This window comes from Sardina pilchardus, chromosome 19 (genome assembly GCF_963854185.1).
Source record: "Sardina pilchardus chromosome 19, fSarPil1.1, whole genome shotgun sequence".
In the NCBI taxonomy this organism is placed as follows: Eukaryota; Metazoa; Chordata; class Actinopteri; order Clupeiformes; family Clupeidae; genus Sardina; species Sardina pilchardus.
In genome coordinates, this window is record NC_085012.1 from 3,907,634 (window position 1) to 3,922,409 (window position 14,776).

General features: G+C 43.0%; 2 protein-coding genes across 2 annotated transcripts; one reads left to right on the forward strand and one right to left on the reverse strand.

Moving 5' to 3' along the window:
- The first annotated feature begins 1,095 nt into the window (after positions 1–1,095).
- ptchd3a (patched domain containing 3a) lies at positions 1,096–5,061 on the forward strand. The gene is made up of 4 exons (XM_062521876.1): positions 1,096–1,815; positions 2,512–2,633; positions 2,830–2,975; positions 3,101–5,061. The coding sequence occupies exons 1-4, from the start codon at positions 1,096–1,098 to the stop codon at positions 5,059–5,061; spliced, it is 2,949 nt and encodes a 982-aa protein (XP_062377860.1).
- Positions 5,062–7,019: 1,958 nt separating this feature from the next.
- Positions 7,020–14,410, reverse strand: pks1 (polyketide synthase 1). Its single transcript, XM_062521877.1, has 6 exons — positions 14,353–14,410; positions 13,951–14,104; positions 13,449–13,609; positions 12,938–13,141; positions 12,625–12,806; positions 7,020–12,515 (listed from the first exon to the last, which is right to left on the reverse strand). Exons 1-6 carry the CDS (start codon positions 14,408–14,410, stop codon positions 7,020–7,022), a joined length of 6,255 nt encoding a protein of 2,084 aa, XP_062377861.1.
- Between the last annotated feature and the right edge of the window lie 366 nt (positions 14,411–14,776).

Consider the following 14,776-nt stretch of genomic DNA (forward strand, 5'->3'; position numbering starts at 1 on the left):
AAAGTGCCTCAATACCAATAAAAAGGGCATTAAATGTGGGAATGCTGTTTCTAACTGAGCAAGAGTGTAAACGTGTATGTGCATTAAACATTCTCACATGAAGTGATTACTGTCCTGATGAAATAAGTAAAGTATAATTACCCCATTTCTTGGTGACACTGAAGCATCTCTTTTAGGATTAATCTTTTAGATTTTCCTGTAGCAGCGAATTAGGGGGCCCCAGAATACATTTTTAAATCACGTTTGGGGGGACAATTATTGACCGCCTCAGTGCAAGTTTGCTCTGTAATTGAATGACACAGTTTCTAACTGTGAATAGGCTGCCAAACTCATTAACGGTCCTCCTTGTCATCAACCAGGACATTTTGCTGCGAGTCGACAGATGGACCAAACATACCCCAAACCACGCCGTAAGTATTTTATTTTGCACAGTTGTATTGTAAAAAAAACAAAATTACCTAGGTTAAAATGTTTTATCATAGGCCTACTGATTAAGTAGAAATATCCAGATAATTGATGGACAGGTGTATACCAAAGATATGTTGTTTAATTTATATGAACCACCATACTGTGGTAGAGAAATGCAAAATCAAAGATTGGATAAGCTGTTCTGATGGTGCAGTAATAACATCTTCAGTGATCAGGTACACATTTTATGGTAACTACGACAATATTTCTCCAACACATTAATTTATTGGGTCATTTTATCAGTGTCTCCTTCAAATGGATCATACATTGAGTTTGTTTCAAAGAGTTTGACCATCGCAACTCTAAATAGTCAAACTATGCTTGTACTGTGGCCCTTGTGCATTATTTGCGACACTTTTTACACTTTCCTTGAGTGGTCGCCCTAAGCAGGCACTGAATTACGCGTAAGTGCGTCAGGATATGCAAATACCCTGAATTCATTATGTATTCGGGACTCTTGTAAAAGTTGTGCGCTATAATTAACTTTCAGAAACTTTTCAATCTACCCTTTTCAATAACACTGGATACGTTTCAGATAGACTTTGCAACAATTCCAATGCAAGACAGAGGCTGAATTCGACTTGATTTGTGTTCTTTCTCACCCTTCTTTTCTTCATGCCGGTAATCATGGCTGGCTGTAATACAGACTGCGTGGAGAAACCAATCTCCATCTGCTTTCAGAAGTTTGGACGTTTTGTGGGAAGACATCCTTGGTGGTTCTTTTTATCGCCTTTATTTATTTCTGCTGTGCTTGGGAGTGGATTTTATTTTCTGGAAGAACGTGAAGCGAATGACATTGAGGAGCAGTTTACACCTGTTAATGGCCCTGCCAAACTCGACCGGCTGTTTGTCCAGGAGAACTTCCCTCAGAACGACTCGGTGTTTTCCAACCAGAGGCTCTATACGGATGGAGTTTACGCATCGTTCATTGCTGTCTCGAAATCGCCCAACATCCTGACAGAAAACGCATTAAATGAAATATTGACCTTAGACAAAAAAGTTAAAGAGCTGAATGCTTCAATGGGTCATGAAGTGTTAACTTATGATGGGCTATGTGCCAGAAAATATAACAAATGCATGCCAAATAAGATACTAGATGTTGTGAATTATTATGGTAACAAAATTGAGCGGACTGAGCTCACTTTTCCCTTTCTGCGAGTCGGATTTGCACATATTTTTCTTGGATATTCCGTCGGTGGAGTAACGCTCAATTCCACCGTGATCAAAGGCGCTAAGGCTGTGCGGCTTTTTTATTTCTTAAAGGATGGCAACCGCTCTAGAACAGATTTGTGGCTCAATGAATTCCTCAGGGTCTTTCCCTCAAACCTCAACTTAACATTCGTCAGGGTGAGTTGCTAAACTATTTCTCTATCCATGTGTCTTAAATATGAAGTTAAGGAAATAAACTTTGGGGCTAGTGTTGCTGGTCATGACATGCTAATAAAAATTATTTCCCTTTTAGTATGCCATTTCATCGTGTTAAAATAGGACAAACAGAAGTTCATCGAATTAGTGAATCGAGATGTAATATACACTGATTGGCTCTTCACGGACCATTGGACGGCCATTTGTTGGTGACGATGACCGTGCTGGGGTTGATGGATTATTATATGGCTTTACTCATGCTTAGAGTTATTACTTACTTATTACCGCCAGTGTGCACGCCAGTCAGCCCGCACTTCTCATCCAGTCTATGTTGGTTCACTGATGACTGACTGCTCTAAAACATACATGCATTAAGACTTCTATTAATGTAATTCTTAAAAAGATATGAAAAGGTAACTCTGCTCCATATTAATTTCCTTGGCTGTATGTCTTGGTGTATTGCTATTGATACCATCTTGAGCCGATATTTGTTTGATGCAATTTGGTCTTGAGACATTTTTCTTTAGACTATTTGAATTATATTGCATCTATATCATATCCTCTGGCTAATAGTAGTACTTGTGATTACATTGAGAGCTATATTGTATGTGGGGCTTGCAGATTTTATGTGTAAAAAATCATGAAATATGCTGATGCAAATATGTATTGTGTTCATAGGTTACCCACTCAACCTCTCTGTCAAGACAGGTGGAGTTTGAAGCAAACACAAAGGATGTGATTCCTTTGTTTTCCATCACATATGTAATTGCCATACTTTTTTCAATCCTGTCTTGCTTAAGGTATGAACCATTTTGTATTTCACTGAGTTACATGAAAATGCATGAGCACTCTCATACTTGATATATCTTTCATCTGTACATTCAATACTTGTATACCCTCACAGAACATGAGAATGAGGGAGGTTAAGGTCACATGTATGATTCACTCTGTCTGGGATCAGCTGTGGTGCACAAGGTGTTTTATTTTGCTTGACAGATTTGACTGTGTGAGGAATAAAGTGTGGGTTGCCACCTTTGGTGTGATCTCTGCTGGTCTGGCAGTGCTGTCTTCTTTTGGGATGATGCTTCATATTGGAGTGCCTTTCGTCATGACAGTGGCCAACTCACCCTTTCTGATATTAGGTAAGGCTGTCAGCTCAACCATTACTTGACTTTAATAGAACACTATGTAGAGGATGCAGTTATAGGCTACAGTTATAACCACTGAAACTGATTTTTTTTTTTTCTAACAATTTCGTTTCTCCAAGGGATTGGAGTGGATGACATGTTCATCCTCTTGTCTTGCTGGCAGCAGACCAACGTCCACGACAAAGTGGAGAACCGTCTAGCAAACACCTACAAAGAGGCGGCCATCTCCATCACCATCACAACTCTGACCGACGTGCTGGCCTTCTACATCGGCCTGATGACCCCGTTCCGCTCCGTCCAGTCCTTCTGCCTGTACACCAGCGCCGCCATCCTCTTCTGCTACATCTACAGCATCACGTTCTTCGGGGCCTTCCTGGTGCTGAACGGCCGCCGGGAGAACAGCAACAAGCACTGGCTGACCTGTAAGGAGGTGCCGGAGGAGGGCCCCGTGGGACACTCCAAATGGTACAACCTGTGCTGTGTGGGCGGGGCTTACGACCCCCACACAGGCAAAGAGGAGGTACAGCCCATGAACCACTTCTTCAAAAAGTATTATGCGCCCTTCCTGACCAAATCTGGGATTAAGACTCTGGTCATTCTACTCTATTCCATATATCTGTCCGTCAGCCTGTACGGGTGCTTTCAGATCCAGGAGGGAATAGACCTGCGCAACCTTGCAGCCGATGACTCCTATGTAGTGAAATATTACAATGACGAGAAGGCATACTTCTCCGAATATGGTCCAAATATTATGGTTATCATACGTGGGGAATTTCCTTACTGGGATGAGCAAAATAGGTCTGCTCTTGAAACATGTGTTGAGGATTTCAAAAACCTCTCTTTTATTGAGAAAGACATATTCACCTCATGGCTGAAATCATACAAATTCTATGGACATCACACCAATTTAAATTTGAGCGCTGAACACATTTTCAAGAATAACCTTAGCTTGTTTTTGAGATTCTATTCGGATTTCAAGCAGGATGTTAATTTCACTAACAATTCCATACACGCCTCGCGTTTCTTCATCCAAACTGTGAACATATCCACAGCCCTCGATGAAATGAATATGCTGAACAAATTGCGAGATACTGCCCAGAGGTGTCCAGTTCCTTTACTGGTGTATCACCCTGCGTTTATCTACCACGACCAGTATGCCGTTATTGTCACTAACACTATCCAGAATGTTGCCGTCACCACAGCAGTGATGCTGGTGATTTCTCTCCTCTTGATCCCAAACCCGCTGTGCTCCCTCTGGGTGACATTCTCCATCGCCTCTGTCATCTTAGGGGTTACAGGGTTCATGGCGCTCTGGGATGTGAATTTAGACGCCATCTCCATGATCATCCTTGTGGTGTGCATTGGCTTTTCTGTGGATTTCTCAGCACACATCTCGTACGCGTTTGTGTCTAGCAAGAAGCCAAGTGCCAATGAAAAAGCTGTGGAAGCGCTCTACCATCTCGGCTACCCTATACTACAAGGCGCCTTGTCCACTATACTAGGCGTCGTGGTGCTTTCGGCCTCCAAGAACTACATTTTCAGGACATTTTTCAAGATCATGTTCCTGGTTATCTTCTTCGGCCTCTTCCACGGCATCATGTTCATTCCGGTGTTCCTCACCTTCTTTGACATGTGCAGCGGAACCCCGGCCAAAATACGGAATCAGAACGAGGAGGAGGGCCAGGCCATGGGCAACTGCCAAGCCAAGAGCAAGCAGAAAAACGGGAGAGAGGAGGAGGACAAAGACAAGCAAATCTACGTCAATCACTCATTCTTGCCGGACAGCAACAACCAGGTATGTCAGTCGCAGCCATGCGCTGCAATCTGGAGCGTGACGATTAACAACCAGCACACTGCAATTGACCAGGTGTGTCTGGCAAGCACCATCCCCATGTTCACGGTGGACAGTGAGACCTATGAGGTCCACATGCACACACCAAGCAACAATGCTGTGGTCACAGAGAGCTGCCACCAAAACCAGGCATCTCATGAGGGTCAGAATAGCATCAGGGGCAATAACCTATCTGATGGTAGTGTAGCAGTGTCTCCCAATTGCTCTGATGCAGTCAGCCATGAATGAATTCCCCTAGTACTTTGTTACATGTGTGCAAATGTTTACGCAAGTTACTTAATGGTGTGAAAGTGAGTTTGAAAACACAGACCACATTTGTTCAGGGTGCACACAGTGGTTTGCTTTGGAAACATTATATAACAACTGGGCACATTACTGATGGCACGTAAACCTGAACTCAGCATAGTGTAAAAAAAATTGTTTGTGGTGGCAGCAATTCATCTGTTTTAAAGGTTCTGGTTTGGTCTGTGAATAACCGTTGTAGATCCTGAGGCACTCTGGATATTACAAAACTGGCTTCCCCTTAGCTAGGCTTTTGAGTGTTCCTGCCAGGTCCTTTGTGAATGCTTGTATGGGACAATTGAGCTGGTCCGAGCATTTAAGAAGCCTGGCATCGACGCTAGTTATCCCATTTCTCGTTTGTTTTTGAAAAAAGAAAAAAAAAATCGTAGGGTTTTTTTCTGACTGCATGTGATCTTTTGAAAGAGGGGTCAACTGTGAAATTGTACATGTGTGTAAAAACTGTAATGTTATTTTTCAAGTCTCTTTTTCATTTAGATGTTGCGCATAACTTAACCATTAATGACATTTCCAAAAGAGTATTATTATTGTTTATATTACTGAAGTTTTTCATTTTGTAAAAAATCTGTTCATATGTTGAGAACTGACATTTACTTGGAAAGGCCAGAATATATTTAAAGTTATGAAAACGAAATGGACATAGGAAACCACTTAGTCAATCTTATTTGTATTAAGGCTCATCGATAACTGAGTCATATATATTTTTCTTTTCCCCTTTGCTTTCATTCAGTCTACAGCGTGAATGGAAATCTTTGAACAAAGTTCATTATTTCTACTACTTTGCACTAGATTAGGCATGGATTAGTGTGAATTAATGTCCAGGCATACACCAGCAGAGGGAGTTATGCATGTCCTCCACTCATATATCATGCATTTGTCTCCACATTCTTTGTCTATCAGTGTCTCAGCAATGTCATAAATTATTTTCTGTGTTCCTGATTAAAATTGATATTGTTCATTGGAAAATGTACGTTAAAGTACAATTTGTAACTGGCATATCCTTTGAATAATATGTATGCATCTCTGCAAGTACAGCAATGTGAGGTTAACAGTTACTCTCTTTGTCAAACTGTGTCACTGTTAGACTGGTCAACTGTGCTTCCTCAGGTCTATGGGTGTACGTGCCTGGCATAGTTCCCTAAGTATCTCAGGCGGAATTTGGTGCTTGGCTGGATTTTAGGGGTAGATGTATGATACTGACCCTTTAGTATCCACAGAAGTCTACCCTTTGTGATCTCTGCTTATATTCAAGCATCCCAGCTTTATATTCAGAAGGCCCTGCAACTCAGTGTACCAAGTGGTATCTGATTAAACACATTTGGATACATTTAGGATTTCGCATTGTTTCACACAGCTGGCACAAAAAAGCACACCGCAGGTTTTCTTACGTAATCTGTTCACCTTTGGTAATGGTTGAGCAACCGACCATTTTATACACATAAAAACAATGCTGTGCATCAAAATATTACTGAAAGCAAGAATAAAATGTAGTTATCCAATACACCTATTTCCATCCCCATGAATAGTGCACAATAAACAATTAATATGATTTATGATGATTTATTTGAAAAAGGTTACAAGCATTTACAGATTTGCATGGAAAAGAGATGTGTACTTTATTTGCGCCATATACAGTAACATGACTTGATTCTTTTCACAATATTTACTCGTATTTTTACCTGATTAATGCTGCTATCATTTACATGTACAGAACATTTTCAGATTAATGGTGAGGCCAAGAACCAGTCTTTTTCTAACAGTCATTATATGAAAACGTCAGGGTCCTATTTTAGAGAGATGCCTTTGTTTTTACTTTTTCAGCAGAGTATACATATGTTTTTTATTTCTATATATCCTCTTCCGAATTAAATACATACAGTACAAATTCACCCTACACTTTGAGTTTCAATACCCACATCATTACTCTGTTTCAGGATGAGAACTAGGCTGGACACGGTGCTATCTGGATCCAGTATCTTTACCAATGGCACATTTACACCACAGTCTTGAAATATGCGGTTCTGCATAGTCATGGCAGACATTGAATCAATACCTAAAGAAGTGAGTGTGCTGCTCTCTCTCAACTCGTCCATGTCAGCATTACTCAGGTCACAAAGCAACCGTTTCACATAATCCTCCTCAGAGTGCACAGCTTGTGCCTTGGGCTCTATCTCCTCCGCCTTGTACTCCAGCTGCACCAGCGGCGACAATCGTACCCTGAGAGATGCGTTTTGAGAAAGGACATGGTTTTGTAGGTTTCTGAAGTTAAACTTGCAAACGACCTGCTGTGTGTTGTTTGTCAACAAGCATCTCTCCAAGGACTGATGTACCTCTGAGATCTCCATGACCGTCAACCCTTTCGCCTCTAAGAACCTTTGAAAATTGACTTTGTTCAGCAGCAGGCCCAAATTAAGAGGTCCCCAGTTGATGGACTGCCCAACAAGTCCAAGGTTGTGGCGATAATGACAAAAGGTATCCAGAAAAGAATTGGCGGCAGCATAATTTGTTTGAGAGGCATTTCCCAAGAAAGAGGAGATGGAGGAATAGCAAACAAAGTAATCTAGTTTGTTGTGTAATGTTGCATAGTGCAGGTTTAAAGCTCCGCTCACTTTTGGTCTCAGCACTTTCCTGAAGTGTGAGCTATCGAGGGTCTCGATCAATCCATCATGCAGAACAGCTGCACTGTGGAACACACCTCTGATTGGACAAGAGGGAAACCTCTGGCCAATGGCTGTGAAGGCTCTCACTACATCTGTGACGGATGAGACATCGCACTTCAGAGTCATCACCAATGCCCCATACTGCCTTTGGAGAGCACTGATTTTGTGCTGAATCTCTGCCGAGGGCAGACTCCTGGAGAGGGAAACAATGCGTTCTCCACCTCTGTGAGCAATGAACTTCATGGTCTCCAGCCCCAATCCAGATAAGCCCCCAGACACAATGTACACACTCTTCTTCTGGAAGAGTTTCTTGGCTTGTGGGAGCAAGGGGACATTTGTGTCAGTGTGAAGAGAACCATTTTTGGTGCACAAAATCAAAGAGATGTTCTCCACATTAAAATATGAGTGATGTTGTGTGCTAGATGTTACCATCTCAGAAAAGACTTCTCTCTGAATGGTATTCTCTTGTATGGTCATATAAATCTTACCAGAAGTCATCCCATGTAGCCAGTGATCCAGATATTCACCCTGTCTTTGAAGGTTGGCTTTCTGGAAAATACTGGATGTTTTCAGAACATGGACAGAAGCATTTTGATTCTTTTGTTGAATGAGTTGTGAGTAGGAAGTCAATTCCTCTTTACAGACAACAACAATGTGCTTCACTGAAGATATTCCGCTTGCGCTAACCAACATAGAATGGTCATAAGGAGGCAACAGCAGAATAGCAGCACAGTCAGCAGTCTGGTCGTTAATCTCGGTCTGAATATTCAAACTCCATCCTTTAGTCTTTCCTATCCCAACCAGCAACTTTGCTAAAGTTTTGGGAACACTGGAAAGGACCGTCACAGACAATTTCTTTATGTCTTTGGGTAATACCTGGTCAAATATTCTCCTTGCGAGTACGTAGTATGAGACGCATGGGACACCTCTTAGAAATGCGAGCTTTGCAGTGTTGTAGCATACCACATCAGGAAGTATAACCTTTGAGGAGGCAACAACAGGGTAGCAGGATGCAATGTGATCACCCACCTTCAGTTTGATCACGCCTTTCCCCACAGCCGTGACAGTGCCACTGAAGTCAAGAGCCAGGAGCTTGTGGTTCTGAGTGGAGAGTTTGGACCAGTACAGAGTCTGGCCATAATGAAAGTCAGATTCACTAACTGGAAAGTAGTCAGATGAATGGACACATATTTTATCAAGTTTAACTTCCACAGATTTATCCAGAATTGGAGTTTCATGTAAACTAACTGTAACAGCAGACAGTTTGGCCACCCTGTAGGGATCTGCCGTCTGAAGAGTAAATCTTTGAGATGTCAAAGAATGGATACATGTCTCTGTATGTGTAGAATCATGATATGGACTTCTTGTTATCGTAGCTAAATGAGTACGACCTTTGCTGATCAGGATCTCGGGGTACTGGTTGCCCTGAGAGCCGCTGATGATGTGGGCTAACTCCTGTATGTCTTCATGAGACACAGACGCGAGGTCAATCAATTGAAAAGAGAAGCCCGACATCTCTGCAGCTAAGGCTCTCGTCATACCCGATAAAACAAAGCCAGGGCTGACGTGGTCAACGATATGCCCAGATGATCTGTAGGTGACCACACGTATGACGTATGAGCAACTGCGCTTCCTCAAAGCAAGCACAATTTGTCGATAGAGCTCACAGCATTCCACTAAACTGTCCAAAATAGTCTCAATTCTCATTTGGCTCAGGTTTTGAATGCCCCACATGAACAGCACCTCTGTAAATTCCACACCAGCTTTGGTCTCAAGGCACTGGGTGAGTAAAGCAGGCACGGATGAGGCTGATTTGCAGAGGGAAACAAAAGTAGATTGTGGGTGTAAATACGGCTTCAGAGCTTTGGCCACTCCCAGTGTGTCCGCAAATACTAAAGCTTCAGGTCTGTTGACAATGCCCATGCCGTCGGTCAAGGCTCGATACTCATTATGAAGGAATTCAACAACCTGAGGGCTTCCTTGCACAAATGTGATTCTCAGACATTTTAGTTCAACCAGCACACGGCCCAATGGATCTATAAAGCAGCCACACACTTCGTAAAATTCATTTGTCTCTCGAGTCACCCTCAGGTACATGGTCATCACCCTCTGCAGTGGTCTGGAGATCACCACACTTTCGATGGCTGAGGGGAAACAAGGCCTTGCACAAGTTCCTTCTTGAGCCACCACAGATGTCATCTGTAGGAACCAGTCCAACACCACCGGGTGCAGCCTGTACTCATACAGTTGGCTCAGCAAATCATCTGGAACGGTGATGCTCGTCAGGGCCTCTCTGAGTTCTCTTCCGTAGCAAACCTCGCCCAGCTGTCTGAATGTAGGCCCATATTCAAATCCAGCCAGTGAGAGATGTGAGTAAACCTCCTCTTTGGAAATAACCACTGGGCACCTTTTTGCGACGGTGTCATAGCTAACGACCTCCTCCTCTATAACTGCAGGACCTTTTCCATAGATAATTGTGCCAGATGCATGCATAGTGGATGAGGACCATATTTCAAAAGTGGTCTTGCCATCAGATGGCTCCAGAAGTACCCTCAATTGATTGGGCTGCTTGCTGAGCACAAACAAGCTCTGGAAAGTGATACTAAGCTTCAGTGAACACAGAGGTTTCTTTGGCTTGATGAACTGCATAGCAGCTTCAGAAGCGAGTTCCACATAAAGAGAACCTGGGGCAATCGCCACTCCATTGTTTTTATGTTCCCAAAAGTAGGGTACAGCATCAAACGAGAGGTTACACTTGAACTGTTTGCTGTTATCCTTCATCTGTGATAGTAAGGGATGCACAGGATGTGGCAAAGTGTCATGGCCACGCCTCACAGTCTCAAAGCAAACCTCTTTTTTAAGGCAGTCAAACTGGTACCTAGGGAAGGACATGGGCTGGCTCTCAAAACCTGTGTATACATTGTCCCAGTCAATTCGGAACCCCAGCTCAAAAAGTCTGGCCATAGTACTAACAAGTGTCTCCTGCTCTCTGTCTGGCTGCACTGAGGGCAAAACAGTGATATCATTCCCTAGCACCTCCATAATGTTTCTCTGCAAAGCTTTCCTTGGGCTTATCTCTATGAAGACCACATTAGGTGTGTCTTTGACTGCTGACTTTATTGCCTTCTGAAATTCAACAGGCTCACGGATGTTCTGTGCCCAGTATTCACCTGTGATGAAGTCCCCTGCAGACATTGGCTTCCCTGTCACTGTTGAGTAAAGCTCACACTCCTTTTCATTTGCCTCCAGAAGTCCTATTCTTTCTTTAATCTGACTTAAAATAGGATCCATCATATGACTGTGATAAGCCGCGGGAACATCCAGAACATGGAGAAAAAGGTTTTTGGTCATAACTAAAGTTTTCAGCTTCTGGTGCAGACTGTCTATGGCATCCTCATGACCTGATAATACACATGACACAGGACTGTTAAAAGCGGCCAGACACACTTTCCCTGTGTAAAAAGATAGGATTTCCAAAATGTCTGCAACGGCTACATTTCCAACCACAAGCATTTTACCCCCAGTGACTCTTCCCTGCAGAGCACTTCGATAATAGATCACCCGAACTGCGTCTGCAAGAGATAACACCCCAGAGCAGTGTGCAGCAGCGACTTCTCCAACAGAGTGCCCCAGAACAGCATCTGGTCTGAGGCCCCAATGTTTCAGAAGGTCCGCAAGTGCCACCTGAATGGCGAACAGCAAGGGCTGAACGACCTCTGGTTTGGAATAGTCATCATTGTCATAATCACTCATGATCTTCTGGGAAATGCACGTGCTCCTATGATTCTGGAAGAGGTTTTCCACTTCCTTTATTTTCTCTCTAAAAACAGGCTCTTCTTTGAGCAGCTGTTTACACATGCCTCTATAAGTGACTCCATTGCCACAGAACACAAACACCAACTTCAAGTCTGGCTTGGATGGGGAGATCTTTTCATCAAGAGCCATCCTTAGCTGTTTTTGTAATTCTGCCACCGAAGATGACAGAAATGCTTTCCTGTATTTATGTTTCAAGTGACTTCTCCTGCATGCTGATGTGTAAGCTATGGATTGGAGATCTACTGGTTCATCTGTGCCAAGCCTTCTGTGAGTGTCGGAAATACACACCTTGAGGGACTTCTCTGTCACTGCTGAGAGTATGAACAGTTTCCTTTTCTCAGACCTAACAGGAACTGAATTAGGTGTGTCTATGTATTCCCTTATGACAGCGTGAGCGTTGGTGCCCCCAAAGCCAAAGTTATTGATGCCAGCCACTCTACCATCAGGATTTGTCTGCTGCCATTTCTCTGCTTTGGTAGGAATCTTTATATTTAAAGCTTTTGCATCAATGCTTGAACTTTGCTCTGAGTAAAACAATGAGGGGACAATGGTTTGGTGTTTCATCATTAGAAGAACCTTGATGAGTCCTGCTACACCAGCGGCGGATTCAGTGTGCCCTATGTTACCTTTCACAGAGCCAACGATTGTCTCTGATCCTTGAGGCCTAGCTTGGGCGATGACGTTAGAGATGCTCTCTGCCTCTATGGGGTCCCCAACTGGGGTTCCAGTCCCATGAGCCTCTATGTACTGGACACTGGTCAGGTCACTTTCTGTAGAGTAGACTCTGCTGAGAAGCTCCTTCTGCTGAACCATTGACGGCTTGGTGATTGGGGTGACGGTGCGGCCATCTTGGTTTACTGATGTTTTGCTGATAATGCCCCATATATGATGATGGCCTTCGAGAGCCTGTGCATAAAACAGCATTAATAATTATGTTTGGAAAAAACTGTACCTGTGCTTAAGTACAAAATATTTATATTCTAAAACCACACTGTTAGGTAAAATTAAGATATACCTTCTTCAAAGGTTTCAGCAGGACAACTCCACAGCCTTCTCCTCTGCCGTAGCCATCTGCTCTGCTGGAGAAAGGTTTGCTGGTGCCATCAGGTGAGATCATCTTGGCTTTGCTGAGAGCCACAAACACTCTTGGTTCAAGAATACAGCTCACTCCTCCACAAAGAGCCATCTCACAATCACCTGGTAATAAAAAAACAAAAAACTAAATGAAAATGAGGAGGAAAAATTAAACTAAACAGGACAGTGAAACTAGATATTTTTTGTCTTATCAACAACAAAAAAGTAGCTTGTGGGGGCGCCAGTTCACATACCTTGTCTGATGGCCTGGCAGGCAGAATGAAGGGCTACTAAAGATGAGGAACAAGCACTATCAATAGCAAATGAAGGCCCAGTGAGATTAAAGGTGTAGGAGATCCTGTTGGCAGCCACACTCATGGATGTCCCAGTGCCGTTATAGTGGGTTATCGTGCTCGGGCTGTTGTTAAGGAGTGTCTCATAGTCCCTGTTCATGAGGCCTGAGACAGAAACATACAGACTTGGACTATGATCTACAGTGAATGTCCAAATCATCCAAGAGTATCAATTGACCCTTCGCAAAACCCTGCCCTCGAACGGCCATTGTCCAATCCTAGCTCAGCAACTGTAACTAAGTAGAACGACCTCTGGCAAACATTGCGAATTCAGCAAGACGGTGCAATGATGCGCCTATGGCACAAGAAAGTCATACACCAGGTACCCCAAAAGTTTAGAGGGAGGGGGCGTTTTTTCGCCTTTCCAAAGCGGCTTTTGCGAACGGTCAACTACTAACAATCTCATCATTACCTATGTAAACTCCTGTCCTGCTTCCACTGATCCTCTCCACGGGTATCCCAGCGTCCTCTAGGGCTCTATAGGAGCACTCTAACAGCAGCTTTTGCTGGGGGTCCATGAAGTCTGCTTCTGCCTCCGTGATGCCAAAGAACTTGTGGTCCAACTCATTAAATCTGACAAAATATAACACGCATCTCCAACTTCAATCACTGCATTGTATAAACAACTCACAGGAGTTTTGAGTATTCATTAATAAAAATGCAATTTTTGTTTTGTATAATGACAAATAAATGTAGGTAAATCACTCAGACCATGTAATTAAATGTCTAGCATTTTCAACATGTTTGCCATTTTTAAAAGTTTACCTTGAAACCACTAATGTCAACATAACATGGGCAAGCATTCACAGAGTTCACTACAATAAAATACTGAAACTGGCAAAGTAATTAGGAGAATTCCCCTACGACCGCCCATATCAAAACACATCTATCACAATTGCAAAGCTGTAACTTACCCATCTATAAGAGCAGCCTTGGTAGTCTGCGTCTTTCCAGGTCTGCTGTGGTCAGGGTCATACCAGGACGAGCAGTTAAATCGCTCACCTGGAATTTCCACAGAACAATTCTTTCCCTCGACTAGAACCTGCCAGAAGTTGTCAAGACCCTCACCTGAAGAGTATCACATTTAAAGATGATGAATCATAAACAGACGTCCAAAATAAAATGCTAAATGCATAAGTAACATCCACTGTAAATTGCTAACATCTGCTTGTAGGTTGTACTGAACAGTGGCATTATGTAACCAAATTCACGCAAGACCAGTACAATGAGCCTTCCTCTGGAAAATGAGTTCAACTACGTGGGAAAAAGGGCATCATGTGCTGACCACGTATGGGTGCACAATGTGTTATTCTTACCTCCTGGGAAATTGCATCCAATCCCAACCACTGCAATGTCCTCATCCATGATGCTCATCCAAGAGCTCCACTACCAAATGCACTTCACACAAACCATGAGTCTGCCTTTCATTCTACCAAGCGATTCTTGCTTTAGTTTTTGTTTTGCCTTAATCCATCCAATCCAGCAATGAAAATGACATATACGTGCACTTTTCTCTAACAGCACAGCACAACGACAAGCCAGAATTTCCTAAAGCCTGTGTGGTATGGCAGGTCTCTCTCCTTATAAAGCTTACCATGACTGAACTGATCTTGTGTCATTTGAGGACTGAGGGGTAATCACACACACACACACACACACACACACACACACACAAAACCCTCCTATGCCCTTCAATTAAGTCCCCTGGAACAAAACCCTTCAATTACTGGTTAACACCAG

Bases quoted from the DNA above. Each gene is read 5' to 3' on its own strand.
- ptchd3a (XM_062521876.1), top strand. From the start codon at position 1,096: ATGGCTGGCTGTAATACAGACTGCGTGGAGAAACCAATCTCCATCTGC. The intron at 1,816-2,511 runs GTGAGTTGCTAA...TTGTGTTCATAG, and splicing joins TCAACTTAACATTCGTCAGG to GTTACCCACTCAACCTCTCT. The intron at 2,634-2,829 runs GTATGAACCATT...TTTGCTTGACAG, and splicing joins TCAATCCTGTCTTGCTTAAG to ATTTGACTGTGTGAGGAATA.
- pks1 (XM_062521877.1), bottom strand. From the start codon at position 14,410: ATGAGCATCATGGATGAGGACATTGCAGTGGTTGGGATTGGATGCAAT. The intron at 12,807-12,937 runs GTATGTGAACTG...TTTTATTACCAG, and splicing joins CTGCCAGGCCATCAGACAAG to GTGATTGTGAGATGGCTCTT. The intron at 12,516-12,624 runs GTATATCTTAAT...TTTTATGCACAG, and splicing joins TGCTGAAACCTTTGAAGAAG to GCTCTCGAAGGCCATCATCA.